The sequence below is a fragment of the Nomascus leucogenys genome, chromosome 15, assembly GCF_006542625.1.
Source record: "Nomascus leucogenys isolate Asia chromosome 15, Asia_NLE_v1, whole genome shotgun sequence".
NCBI lineage: Eukaryota > Metazoa > Chordata > Mammalia > Primates > Hylobatidae > Nomascus > Nomascus leucogenys.
Genome location: NC_044395.1, coordinates 4,793,882 through 4,807,787, shown reverse-complemented (window position 1 = coordinate 4,807,787; position 13,906 = coordinate 4,793,882). Strand labels below are relative to the sequence as shown.

At 51.2% G+C, this 13,906-nt stretch overlaps 1 protein-coding gene across 1 annotated transcript in view; it reads left to right on the top strand.

The window, feature by feature from the left end:
• Positions 1 to 4,481: 4,481 nt before the first annotated feature.
• The window catches only part of ST14 (suppression of tumorigenicity 14), a 48,303-nt gene continuing 38,878 nt past the window's right edge, over positions 4,482 to 13,906 (top strand). The window contains exon 1 of the mRNA XM_003253407.3: positions 4,482 to 4,767. Within this exon, the coding sequence (XP_003253455.2) occupies positions 4,687 to 4,767 (81 nt within the window). The 5' untranslated portion in view covers positions 4,482 to 4,686. The remainder of the gene's footprint in view (positions 4,768 to 13,906) is intronic.

The window sequence follows — 13,906 nt, the reverse complement described above, 5'->3', positions numbered from 1 at the left end:
ATAACTTTCATCTCATAGAGCTGAATGAGCGTCTTGCCCACAGAAGTGCTCAGTGCTGTGGTTTGAACGCTATCCATATGCAATGCATCAGCTGCAAATTCAGATGAAGAGGAAGCCATGCAGAAGCCAAGACCCTCCCCCTAGGAGCACTGTGCCACACCAGCTCATGGAAGTGCAGGAGCCAGGAGGAAGTGTAGCCATCAACTATCACATCAAACCCATTTGGTTTAATCCTCATGAAATTATGATATGCTGGCCGGGCGTGGTGGGTCATACCTGTAATTCCAGCACTTTGGGAGGCCATGGCGGATGGATTACCTGAGGTCAGGAGTTCAAGACTAGCCTGGTCAACATGGAGAAACCCCATCTCTAATAAAAATACAAAAATTAGCTGGGTGTGGTGGCAGGCACCTGTGATCCCAGCTACTCGGAAGGCTGAGGCAGGAGAATCACTTGAACCTGGGAGGCGGAGGTTGCAGTGAGCCAAGGTTCAAGGTTGTGCCATTACACTCCAGCCTGGGTGACAAGAGCAAAACTCTGTCTCAAAAAAAAAAAAAAAAAAAAAAAAAAGAAAAGAAAAGAAAATTATGGTATGCTTTTGTTTCTAAACTCGGTAAAGAGACTCAGTAGCAGACAGCTTACTTGACGGACACTGATCAGCTCCACGGACTGTCCTCGCTCACTGTCTCCAAACAGCATTTTCAGTGCTCTTATGTGTATCCGGAAGAACAAAATACTCTATACCATAAGTCCTAATTGACAGAAGAGATTAATTATTAACTTCTGGGGGAAGTTAATCATATTCACTTTGATACTTTAGCTGAATTTGTATCTCACTAAGGGGAAGGGGCCAAGTCATCGGGGATGGAGTGGGAAGGACCGTGCAGGAAAAGGCAGCATTACCTCAAGGATACTAAACACCTGGCATTTAGAAAGTGCATTTTCCCCACGAAGCACATTTGACAAGGAAGCATGAGGGCTGTGGCCAGACAAAAGCAGAAGTGGTTCTAGGTGTCGAATCCATATAAACCTTGTTGTTTCAGAAGATTTAAGTACATTTATGGACGCCAGCTCCATAACCAGTTCATTTGGCTTTATTCTGTTCATTCTCAGCCTCTACCGTACCTCTTTGCTGTTTGCACTTTTCTTCTTTATTGAAGGAGCATGAGTCGCCTGCAGGCCTGGCACAAGCTGCTCTGGCTGGGTTTGGCCCTGGTCTCCCCGCCTTGGATGGCAGCAGAGCACTGGCTGTTTTACACTTGGGCTGGGTCTACCTGACACCGCCCCACTGGCTCCCACATTGTCACCAGCTTCAGCCAGTGTCTTTTAGCCTGTGGGCAGGTCCACATTTGCACACCTTCTAAGTGGTCCCGGCCCCAAGGACATAGGGGCTTGTTGGATATGCCCTTGAGGGGGTCCCAGGGACACAGATGCGACTTTCCCAGCAGGCAGTCCTGGAACCAGGAAGAGGATGGCTTCCTGGAGAGGAGAGATGAGAGCTTTGCAGTGCTGGGGCCAGTGAGGGGGTGGTGGAGAAGGTACAGTGGGTGGTGAAGGTTGGGTAATTTGGTCATGAGTCACTCTTTCTATAGCAGAGGAATGACACGGACCTCAGGCCGAAATCTGGGCTTGAGTTGGATTTGCTTCTCGTGAGTGGGAGAATCTGGTCCTGTCCTTGAGGCCGTCTGCTCTTGGGTTCCTTCACTTACCATTTCGGAACAAAAGCACTGACATTTCATAATTTGTTGAGGATTAAACCAAATGAGATTAATGGGAATAACATATGGTTACACTGCCTCCTCCATCCAAGGAATGCACATAGGGTGCATTCAGCAAGGTATCCCCATGCAGCCATCCTAGGGGAAGGGTCTTGTCCTGCATCGCTTTCTCTTCATCTACACTTGCAGTCATGCATTGCATTCATACAGCATCCAAATCACGCTGAGTGCCCAGCTCTACGAGATAAAAGATGAGGCCTAGGAAGTGGGGAGACGACGTGAGTCACTGCGTTTGCAGCAGCACAGCAGGTTTGTGTGTCAGGAGTGCCGTCTCATTTATGTCACATTGGATTTGGCTTACTTTCCATCACTCACACTAGTTGAAGAATGCTGTGCCATTGGTAATCCAAAGGAAAAATTATTTTTATATATTTTCTTTTCCTTTTTTTTTTTTTGAGAGATGGAGTCTTGCTCTAGGCTGGAGTGTAGTGGCATGATCCCGGCTCACTGCAACCTCAACTTCCCAGGTTCAAGCAATTCTCCTGCCCCAGCTTCCCAGGTAGCTGAGACTGCAGGCATGCACCACCAAGCCCAGCTAATTTTGTATTTTTTAGTAGAGATGGGGTTTCACTATATGTTGGCTAGGCTGATCTCAAACTCCTGACTTCAGGTGATCCACCCACCTCAGCCTCCCAAAGTGCTGGGATTACAGGTGTGAGCCAACACTCCCGGCCTTTTAGAAATATTTTCTGTTTAGCTTTGGAATGCTTTATGTGATGGAAGGCAGCAGATTCATTCTTCTTCCAATTAAATTGACCCAATATATTGTGTTAGTCATTGTGCTAGGCTTTGAGGGTGCAAAGGCAGTTAAGACACAGACAGAAAATGCAGTGAAATGGTGGTGAGCTCCACGAGAGAGGTACAGAGCCAGTTCTGGTTGAGAGGGAAGGAAACTCCTGGGGAGGAGGTAGCATATCTGTCAGGATGTGTGAGGTTTGCAGCAATAACAAACAACCCTCAACTCTTGGTGGCTTAACATCCCAAAAGCTGACTGACTCCTTATTCATGCTACATATCCAGTGCGTGTCATTGTAGCCAATTAGGGTCACAGGTCACAGAGGTTTAATCTCAGAAAAGAGCAGGGAATTGCGCAGTGCCTCCTTATGCTGCTACGTAAAAGTGGTGTGTCCCCTACATTGGACATTTTCTTGGTTACCGCTAGCCATACTGCCATACCTAACTTCAGAGAAGAGAGAGTAACACCCTGGCCTGTGCTCAGAAGGCAGAGAGCTAAAAACACTCAATGAACAACACCAAAAAACCCCATCGGTGACTTTGACCCAATATGCGGAGGTGAGTGTGAAGGAGAAGAGCTTCCGGGGGATGAAAAGCTTTAGGAAAGGTGCCAAGGTCAGAAAGTCTGGCTGGAGAGAGGGGCTCCAAACAGGAATGCTGGGAGGCACGGTGTTAAGGGAGGACAGGGCAGAGTGTGAACCTGGGCTAAGGAGGTTGGATTTGTTCCAGGAGACACGGAAAGTCATAAAGGAGCTGTGGTTTCAGATTTACCTGACTGCTATGTGTAGGAGAGATCAGAGGGTGGCAGCCCAGAGGCAGGAGATCTTTCTTACACAAAACCAGGCAAAGGGCTCTGAGGACTTGAATGGGGTCTTCTAAATGCACAGGAAAGAAAGGGCTATACTTACCAGCAGAGTCTTGATCGGATTTGGAACTAATTGGATATGAGATGTAAGCAGGGTGGAGAATCAAAGATGATTCCAGGATTTGAGCCTGGGTGAATGCTGCCATTAGAATTAGAGAAAACAGTGGAAAATGGGCAAGTCAGGGAGGGAAGATGAGGCTTGTTGATCTCAAAGCAGGGATTTTTATTTCGTTCACTCCTGCTTCCCTGTACCCAGGACAGTGCTTAGCGCGTAGTGTGTGCTTGGTAATGTTCATTGGCTACAGAATACAGTAGAACATAAATGGAGACGTCCCCAGGCGACCGCGAAGGCAGAACTGGCACTCCTTGGTGGTGTCTGTGCTGGGAGGGAGGTTTTCCTGTCTGAAGCCGTAAGATGAGACGTGCTGCCAAGAGAAAAAGCCTAGAGAAGAAAGGGATGAAACTGAAGGGAGAACTTTGGGAATCATGACACTTAGGACTAGAGAGGAGGACCGGACTCCAGGGAAAGGGGGCATTTGAGGAAGCATCAGATGCTGCAAGTGGGCGAGGGGCGTTGGGACGGCTCAGAGGGCATCTGGTGGCACAGCTTATGTCACTGGGCCTCCCCAGGGTAGCCGGGCGCAGGCCAGGGAGCGCCTCCCGCCTGGAGAACAGGAGGCTGCATAGCCGACGGGGAGGCTGGGCCAGGGGCGGTTCTGGTTTCTATTTGGTTTTGGGGGGTTCATAAATGCGATTTAGTCCTGTAGCAAAGTGAGCAAGGTGAAGGGGAGAGACTGGAGGCGCATGAGGGAGGAGGGAAAAGATGGCTGGCATCAAGGAGGTGGATAAAGGGCTGTCCTCCCGGGGCAGGGCCCCTGCGAGGGCCGGAGGGGTGGGTGAACGCTGTCGTGGTGATGGTGAGGGTCTTAGCGACCACTACCCGAGCGAGGCCCCCGCACCTTCAGGCCTAGAGCCGAGGGGAGGAGCCTCCCCCAGGGCCGGCGGGGGCGGGCAGGTGAGCCGGGCAGGTGCGCAGGCGAGCGCGGCGGGCTGGGCGGGCCGAGGCCACACCCTGAAACTACCTGCGCGGGCCGGGCCGGAGTGTGAGAGCAGAGCTGCAGCCGGAGAAAGAGGAAGAGGGAGAGAGAGCGCGCCAGAGCGAGCGCACCGCCGCCGGTCGGGCGCGCTGGGCCTGCCCGGAACCCCGCTGCCTGCGCCCCGCGCCCCGCGCCCCGCGCCCTGCGGGCCATGGGAGCCGGCCGCCGGCAGGGACGACGCCTCTGAGACCCGCGATCGGCCTCGGGGACCATGGGGAGCGATCGGGCCCGCAAGGGCGGAGGGGGCCCGAAGGACTTCGGCGCGGGACTCAAGTACAGCTCGCGGCACGAGGTGAGCGCGGGCCGGGGACCCGGGGCGCTGGGAAGCTCCGCCCGCCGGACCCTGCAGCGCGGCGCTGGGCTCGGCCGGCTCCCCTGGCGTGTCCGTCGGTGGCCGAGCTCTGGGCGCACAGGTGGAATTTCCTGTTCAGCGGGTGCTGGGCCGCGGTCGGGCGGGGCTGGCCGGACCTTTGGTACCGGACCGGCTGCGCCCCGCCAGGGGGAGGCGGGAAGCCCCTGGGCCTTCCTGCGCCCTCGGTCCTTTTCCCCGAGTTGAATAAAGGGGCTCCGTCTCGGCCCCTCCATGACTCTTCCGCTGTTAGTGAACATCTGGAAGAAACCAGGGGCTCGGAGTGGGGTTATTTGGGAGGAAGCGAAATTTCAGGAGGGTTTGGAGTCTCAGCCATCCTTGGCCTCTGCAGAAAATTTCTTTCGTCTCTCTCCTTCCCCGTCAAAAGGCACTTTGGGACCTCGCAGAGAACAACTGGGAGGCCAGGGCTTTGGCTGGCATAGGGGCTGGAGCTAAGAACTCCAGAGTTGGGCTTGCCTCGCCTTCTCGAGAGGGGATGGAGCCCTTTGGGAAGGCGGCTGTATGGGAAGGGATGTGGGAACACACACATGTCTTGAGCCTTTTGCAAAGTACCGAAACAGGAAGCTCTTCTTTGGCAGAAAGAACAATGAAAGACCTATTGAAAGATCTCAAAAAGATTACATGTTCCTGTATGGAGTTGGGGATGGGTCGCTGGTCACTTCATTGACGGACCCACCTAGGTGGTAGTGCCTGGGCGGGACCAGCAGCCAGGTCTCTACCCTCTCTGTCCAACGCAGACCCCCAGGTTTCCTGGAAGGCCAGGGCATACCAGGTCAGGGCGGCGCTGAGAGGCAGGCACTGTTTGTCAGAGAGTTTTGCTCCTCTGCAAATAATGGGCTCCCTGCCCTGCCAACCCTCACTTTCTCCCCTCCTTCCGGGTGCCCCTGGGCTGCAGAGCCTCCGCCGTTCCTCCCTGAGTCAGGCCTGATTTTGGTGCTGTCTCAGATCAATTCCTTTTGTCCGAGCAGCATCCCGACCCAGGGAGCTTGCAGAAAACCAGACCCTGGGGCTTTGGAGGCTGCCTGTACCACAGACAGAACCTGGGGCTGGGCTCTGCTATTTTCTCCACTTTTCACCCTCAACAAGGAGGAAAGCTTCCAGTGGACCTGAAGGCTTGGGCCCTTCTCTTGGCTGTGCCTGTGCCCTGCTGTGAGGCAGATTCACCTTCTCTTCCTTGCTGTAATTGCTATGTTTGTGTCCCTGCTAATTGCCTACTTGGGGCTCTGGACTCCCTGCCTCTTCAGCAGAGATCCTGCAGTTTGGAATTTGTTATTTCAGGGCAGTCCGGTGCCCCCACCCCAAGTTTGTTCTTCCTGAGTTCGCTTTCTAGGACTCTCCCGCCCACACGGGGAAAGCAGGGTCTTCCTGGTCGTGTGGCCCAGCCTCCTCTCTGAGCCATCTCATCACCCGACAAGCGGCCAGGCTGGGGCTTACCTTCCTCTCACCCCCAGGATCCCACATTCAGCGGACTTGTCTTGTCACCTGCAAGCCCTGGCTTTAGTTTCCCCTGTCCCTGCTCATTTCCTCCTCCTCTGCGAAGCTCATTTGCTCTCTGCGCCCTTGGGCTCTTCCTTCCCCCTCTGCCATTTTCCTTCTCGTGGCTTTGCTCTTTGTCTTTTCCCCTGCTTTATTGAACTAACTCAGTACCTAGTCCGGGGCCAGGCGTGGGTGAAGGGAAGGCTCTCAGAGACCAGTAAGATGTGGTTGTTTCCTTTGAAGAACATCCAGTCTTGAGAGCGAAACTAAGAGACGAATGCCAAAGTTAGCTGCGAGGCGGAGTGTCCAGAGGAAATTGGCCGAAGCTCATTTCCATGTCTTGCAGATTCCTCCCATCCCTGGCCTCACCAGAAACCCCAGTCCCTGGGATCACCATGTAGTGTGTGTTTGCAGCTAGGATCTCCATCCCTGGCCGGGACGTGTGGCTGCTGCCCCTGGGTTTACTCTCTGGGTCAGCAGAGCCTGGCCCACAGGGTGCTGCTGTTTCTGCGTTCCTTGTCCCCAGTTGCATCCATCCCTGCACCCTTGTTTGGTGGTATTTGTATCTGGCTGTCCCCTTCCCAAGGCTGGTGGCGTGGCCCCTGCCCCACCCCTGCTGTTCCCATCAAGTATTCTGCATGGCCTTCAGAGTCCTGACGCACGTTACTGCATCTGGGGATGGTGTGAGCCCTGCTTGTGAGCAAGCAGGGGCACAGATGCCACTTCTTGTGGCCATTAACGAGAACCAGGAAGCCTGCCTCCCTGAGGGTCTTGATTCCTGTTGAGTGTTTGATGGTGACTGTGAAGCTGCCTTGACTTCCACTGGTTCTTCTCAGATCACGGTTGCCCTAGGTAAGACTCAGCATCCCTTAGGCATCCAGAGACCAAGGTTGGAATATCAGATGTTGTGTGGCCAAAATCAGATGTCTAGGGGCTAGGGTGTACAACTCTGGCTATTCAGAGAGTCACCTGCTTGTTAATTGGTCCACCATTCAGGCATTCATTCACATAACAATATCTGCTAGGTAACCCACTGACTGAGCCTGTGCCAGGTGCTGGGAAGTAGCAGTGAGGAAGACTCTAGACTCACAGCCCCTGTCCCTGGGACCATCAAAGGTAGTGTGGGATACTGGGAACTAAATTCTGACTCATGAGTACTAGCTTCTGGATATGCCCTGGGTGAGCACATGGCATCTCTCTAACCCAGGCTGGAAGGGCCAGGTCAGCAAATTGGGGCTGCAGGCATCTGTGATGTGGTGGCAGGAGGGAACATGCAGCCAAGACCCGGGGCCGCCTTGTCTAGCCACGTGATCTCAGAGATGTTACCCAATATCTCTAAGCCTTGGTTTCTGTGGCTATAAAACGGGGATGACATATATGTTCCAGGTTTGTTGAAAGGATTCAGAGGGGTACTTTACATGAAAGCGCTCTGTAAATTGTAGTGTGGTGTTCAAATGATGCAGCTTCAGTTTTTGAGTTGAAAGGGACTTGAGACAAGCAAGAAGATAATCTAGTGTCAGTAGGATGCCTGTCGAGAGGCTGAGAACCCAGTTTGTCAGTGGGGCCCTGACCTTGCAGGGGAGCCATCCTGCCCTGCCAAACACTGGGAAGTGCCCCATGAATTCAAGGAACTACTCGCCAGCAGCAGAGACCTCTTCCTAAGACCTTCTGATTTTCATTACCCCCCTTTACCCAGCTTCTAGGAGAAAGATCTTTCTATGAAAAGAAAATGTGTGCCAGCTGCATATCCCTTTCTCCTTCTCATCCCCTGCCCCTCCCACCATAGAAAATTAAACTTTTATTTTGTTTTGTTTTTTAGACACGGGGATCTTGCTGTGTTGCCCAGGCTGGACTGAAACTCTTGGGCCCAGGTGATCGATCCTCCTTGTCTCAGACTTCTAAGTAGTTGGGATTACAGGCGTGAGCCACTGTGCCCACATAAAACTTTAGAGAACTGCCTTTTTTGTTCTCTAGAGCATGTGCTGGGCAGGTGTGTGCAGTGGGTGAGGAAGAGGGTTGGGAAGGCAGAAAGCAGCAGGACGCTAGGATTGTCCTGTAGGTGGGGCTTCAGCTGCTAGAGTGGACAGGAAGTCTCCCTTCTCCGGGGGCTTTCTGGACCCTTCCCTCTGCCTTGGTCCTGAGAACACCTGGAAATTCCTCGTTTAGGAGTTGAGGAAACTGAGGAAGAGGAGAAGATGCCCCTAGATTGATGGCTGCCTTTGCCTGCTCGCAGTGGAAATGGTCAGAGGGTGGATCTGCTCAGAGCCGGCTTGCTGGCCTGTTGCCACATTGTCACGGTCTGCGGAAGGAGAGCGAGTCACAGCTCCCTCCCCCTACCTGACCCTCACTCTGCTCCCTGGGAACCAGTCTACCAGACTGCCGACTGCTGTGGCCAGTGGCCTCTGTCCCTCGGAACACTGTGGCCCTCAAGTTCCCTGATGTCTGTTCCTCCTCTGGTCTGTGGTTCTGCCACGGCTGGTGGCTCATGTCTCTTTTAAAAGAGAAGTTGTCTTTGGAAGAGGAAGGGAAATGTGACAGAGTCCCCTGGGAGCCCAGGTCCTGAAGACGATGTTGCTTCTGATATTGTGCAATGATTACTAGAGTGTCTAGAATACTAATCATCATGAATACGAATAATCATTAGCGTTTACTGGGCATGGCTGTTTGTCTTTTTTCCTGCCAAGCTTCATTGAACTGACTGTATCTAGTCCTGGGTCAGGCATGGCTGAAGGGAAGTAAGATGTGGTCTTACTGGTCTTTAAGACGAAGTATTACCTTTCTCAGAGATAAGTGTTGTTATTACTTTTTTTTTTTTTTAGACAGGGTCTCCCTCTGTCACCCGGGCTGGAGTGCAATGGTGTCATCATGGCTCACTGCCACCTTGACTTCCCAGGCTCAAGCAATCCTCCCGCCTCAGCTTCCTCGGTAGCTGGGACTACAGGTGGGCACCAGCATGCCTGACTAATTTTTGCATTTTTTGTAGAGGCAGGGTCTTGCTATGTTGCCCAAGCTGGTCTTGAACTCCTGGGCTCAAGTGATCTGCCCACCTCAGCCTCCAAAAGTGCTGGGACTACAAGTGTGAGCCACCACACCCAGCCTTATTATTATTATTATTATTTCGAGACGGAGTTTCGCTCTCGTTGCCCAGGCTGGAGTGCAATGGTATGATCTCATCTCACCACAACCTCCACCTCCTGGATTCAAGCGATTCTCCTGCCTCAGCCTCCCGAGTAGCTGGGATTACAGGCATGCGCCACCATGCCCGGCTAATTTTGTATTTTTAGTAGAGATAGGGTTTCTCCATGTTGGTCAGGCTGTTCTCAAACTCCTGAGCTCAGGTAATCTGCCCACCTCGGCCTCCCAAAGTGCTGAGATTACAGGCGTGAGCCACCACACCCGGCCCAGCCTTATTGCTATTACCTTTTCATAGGTGAGGAAAATGGAGCACACGGAGGCTAAGTAACTTGCCTGAGGTCGCAGAGCAAAATAGTGGTGGAATCTGGATTGAAGCCCAGGTAGTCTGGCCCTGTTGTATCCTATGTGGGCTGTGACATGTGGAACAGGGCTGTTATCCCACAGGGTTCAGGAGGGGATGGAATACTAAAGGTAGAGAATTCATCAGATTTGGGCAAGAAACTGGATTTCTCTTTTCAGGATATTTCTGAGATGCCTGGGACTAAATTATAGCAACCATTTGGTAGGATGGGAATAGAAACTTATGGAATTCTCAGAGTTCTTAGCCTGGCCTGGTTGGCAGTGGTGAGAAGTGTGTTTGGGGTTTGCTCAGAGCTCATGGGTAGTAGTTGCCCTTTTTGCTTTGTTAAGAATCTTTCCAGAAGCAGCTCCCTGCTAAAAATTCTGTCTCAGATGCTCATATTTTCAGAATTTCCCTATTCTGCCTGGGCTTAGCAATATTTGGGGATTTTCCCCTGAATCCTGTGATAGTTGGCTAACTGATCAAAATCTTGGATCTTTTGACTCTTTTTGGCCCATGTTGGTGATGCTGAGGTGGTGGGGGGGATGATGATGGTGGTGGCGATGTTGAAAGGGTGGAGAAGAATGTGATGACAGTTATTTCTACCTTTCACTAAATATCTGCACTTCAATTCATGACCTCACTTTATCCTCACCACAGCTATGTGGGAAAAAAAATGCCCAGTTCACAGTTGAGAATACTGAGGCTCAAAGGGTTTGTGTAAAGGCAGTAAGAAGTAGAGCAAGAATTGAAACTTAGATCTGTGCAACTTCAAAGCCTGGGAGCTCACCACGCTGCCATTATAAAATTGTATTCCTGAGATGATGGCGAAGGTTGCGTATCTCCAGCAAACTGCTAGAACACGTTATTCACCAGAGAGCTGTGAGCACATAAAAAGGAAGTGGTGATCACCTGGTGCCAGTGCTGGTGTGCTACAAACATCATAGACCAACTTGTCTGGTTTCCCCTTTTGATGAGGTTCCTTAGCTGGTGGACCAGGAGCATAGCTGGAGATGTGATTTCAACAGCCTTTACATAAATGTAGCTTTATGTATTATACCATATGATTAAAAATTATGGTGGAAGTTTTAAAATGAAAACCAATTCACCCACCTACGCCAACAAATCACTTTTCATGCCTCTTTCCCCTCCTTACTGTCTATGGTTCAATGTATCTAGTTGGTCACTGTGCACACACCACTTGTATCCTGGACAAGGTGTTTTACTGGCCTCCTGTCTGCTGGGTATGGAGCCCTGGGTGCTGGAGGATCGAAGGTCTGGTAGGCTTGTGTCTGATTGAAAGGCTGTGCCTAAGGGGGGGTCTGTTCTTGAATCCACGTCACTTTGGGTGGTGACCTCAGGCTGCTCGTCACCCCTTCCTGGGTTCTGTGCCATTTCTTATTTAGTAACAGCTCAGATGAGGACTTCGGGCATTTGCCTATCAGCTCCACAGATGACATCAGCTGGGAGGGAAAGGCTGATACCTTGTATGACTTGATTATGAGTCAGAGCATCTGGACAGCCTGTCTGATAGGCTGCGCTGAGCAGAACGCATCCGTCTGGGTCAGGAGTCAGTGCTTCGCTCACCGAACCACCTCCCTCAACCACGGAGCAGAAACCACGAGACCCAGAGTTCTGCGCTGACAGCGAGCCCAGGGGAGACCAGGCATGGAAGTGTGACTGCCCATAGTCAAAGTGTGCTTTCTTCCCCCCATGTTTTTATTCGGTTATACCTTTTAAAATTATTATTAAAAGGCTAATATATACATATTTAAAGAAAACTTGGCCAACTCAGATAAGTAGTAAGAATTTAAAAATGAGGCTGGGCGTGGTGGTTCACGCCTGTAATCCCAGCACTTTGGGAGGCCAAGGCAGATGGATCACTTGAGGTCAGGAGTTCAAGACTAGCCTGGCCAACATGGTGAAACCCCATCTCCACTAAAAATCCAAAAATTAGCCAGGCATGGCAGTGGGCGCCTGTAATCCCAGCTACCGAGGAGACTGAGAGAGGAGAATCACTTGAACCTGGGAGGTGGAGGTTGCAGTGAGCCGAGATCGTGCCATTGCACTCCAGCCTGGGCGACAGAGCGAGACCCTGTCTCAAAAAAAAATTTTTTTTTTAATAAAAATGACACAAATACTCCTACAAAGACATTTTAACAATTTGGTATTGCCTATGCATATTTTCTAAAAAAATTTTTTTCCTCATTACCACATTTAGGAAGCTTTTCTTTTTGAAGTCACACAATATAGAAATGTACAGTGTAAAATGTGAAACCCCTCTGAAATTCCCTCTCCCAGATTTTAGAGCCTCTATAAATGGTTTTGTTTATATTCTCTCACAAGATCCAGCAGTTCTCCCCTCGCTTGTATCCTATTCCCCCAAGACAGAGTCTGGTTCTAACAGAGGACACAGACCTCCTTGTGCCCTCCCCTGGGGGTGGGGCCCCCTGTTTGCATAGTTGGTCCTTTCCCCGAAACAGGTGCTCAGATTTGTAGCCAGGGAAGAGTGTTTTAGACCCTAACCAGTTCTAGAGACTGCAGCCGGGCTTGGGTCTTTCCCGCTAGCTTCTGCAGACCCCTGGGTCCACCAAGGCAGAAGCAGACTGTGGCACCTCCATGCCAGAAATATGACTCAGCACTGAAAAGGAACAAGCTGATGGATGCAACGACTTGAAGGACCTCCAGGGAATTTTGTGTAGTTAAAAAAAAAGCCAACAGTCCCATACATACCATATTATTTATTTACATAACATAATGGTTTTTTTGTTTGTTTGTTTGTTTGTTTGTTTTGAGACAGAGTCTTGCTCTGTCCCAGGCTGGAGTACAGTGGTGTGATCTGGGCTCACTGCAACCTCCGCCTCCTGGGTTCAAGCGATCCTCCTGCCTCAGCCTCCCGAGTAGCTGGGACTACAGATGCGTGCCACCACATCCGGCTAATTTTTGTTATTTTTAGTAGAGACAGGGTTTCGCCATGTTGGCCAGGCTGGTCTTGAAATCCTGACCTCAGGCGATCCACCCGCCTTGGCCTTCCAAAGTGCTGGGATTATGGGCGTGGGCCACCACGCCCGGCCTATATAACATAATTTTTGAAATGACACCATGTTAGTAGTAGAGGACAGATTAGCAATTGTGGAGCTGAAGGGGTGGGGGACAGAAGGGAGGTGGCTGTGGTTACAGAAGGCCATGGGCATCCTCGTGTTGGAACGGTTCAAAATTGACTGTGATGCTAGATACAGGGGACTACGCTAGCGATGACACAGATGGAACTTAATACTCACGTGAGTAGCAGTGAAACGAGAAGTCTGAATAAGATCTGCTGATGGTACTGCCATTGTGGTATTATGATATAGTTTTAGGAGGTGTGACTATTGGGAGAAACTGGGCGAGCTGTACACGGATCTCAGTATGATTCCCTACAACTGTATGGGAATCTACAAGTATCTCCATAAAAATGTCAGTAATAAAAGGCACACTAGCTCGTGAAATCAGAATGTGGATTTCATAAAAAGTCAAGAAAATGAATGAAAAGAAGTTACGAGGTGCCGGCTGCACCTCTTGTTTCTCTTGTCGGGTTCTGGGGAATCTGCCTGGTTGTGCTGCTGCAGGCAGATGCTTCTGCTCTGAGTCGGTGACTTGGGGCAGGAGGAAGGTGGGGCAGCTGGGCCGGGAAGTAGGTCTTTGGCACATAAGGAGAGGGCTGGTGCAAACTTAGTGCGATCGAAGAGGCAGAGATGGAATTTTCTGGCTAGAATTGGCAAAAGAGGTTATGTCTTGGTGTGTGTGTTTTGGGGGCGACACACTGAACTGAGGACCAGGAGAGATCCGGCGAAGTCCACACTCTTCAGGTTGTACACGTTAGTGTTCCATACGTCCACACTTAATGGGGCCTGAGGACAGTGGGTGGCCAGGCCGGGTCTGACCCCAGAGAGCCTGGGGCACTGTCAGCAGAGCCCTGAGGTGTGGACTGAGTATTTTCTCCCCTTCTTGGTTGAGGGCACTTGGCAACTGGTGGATTATTCCAGCCTGCCCTGGGGGGGCTGCCTAAGTCTGGCTATGGGGAGAGAAGACCTTCCATCAATCCATCAATTAATCAATCAAGCGCTAACT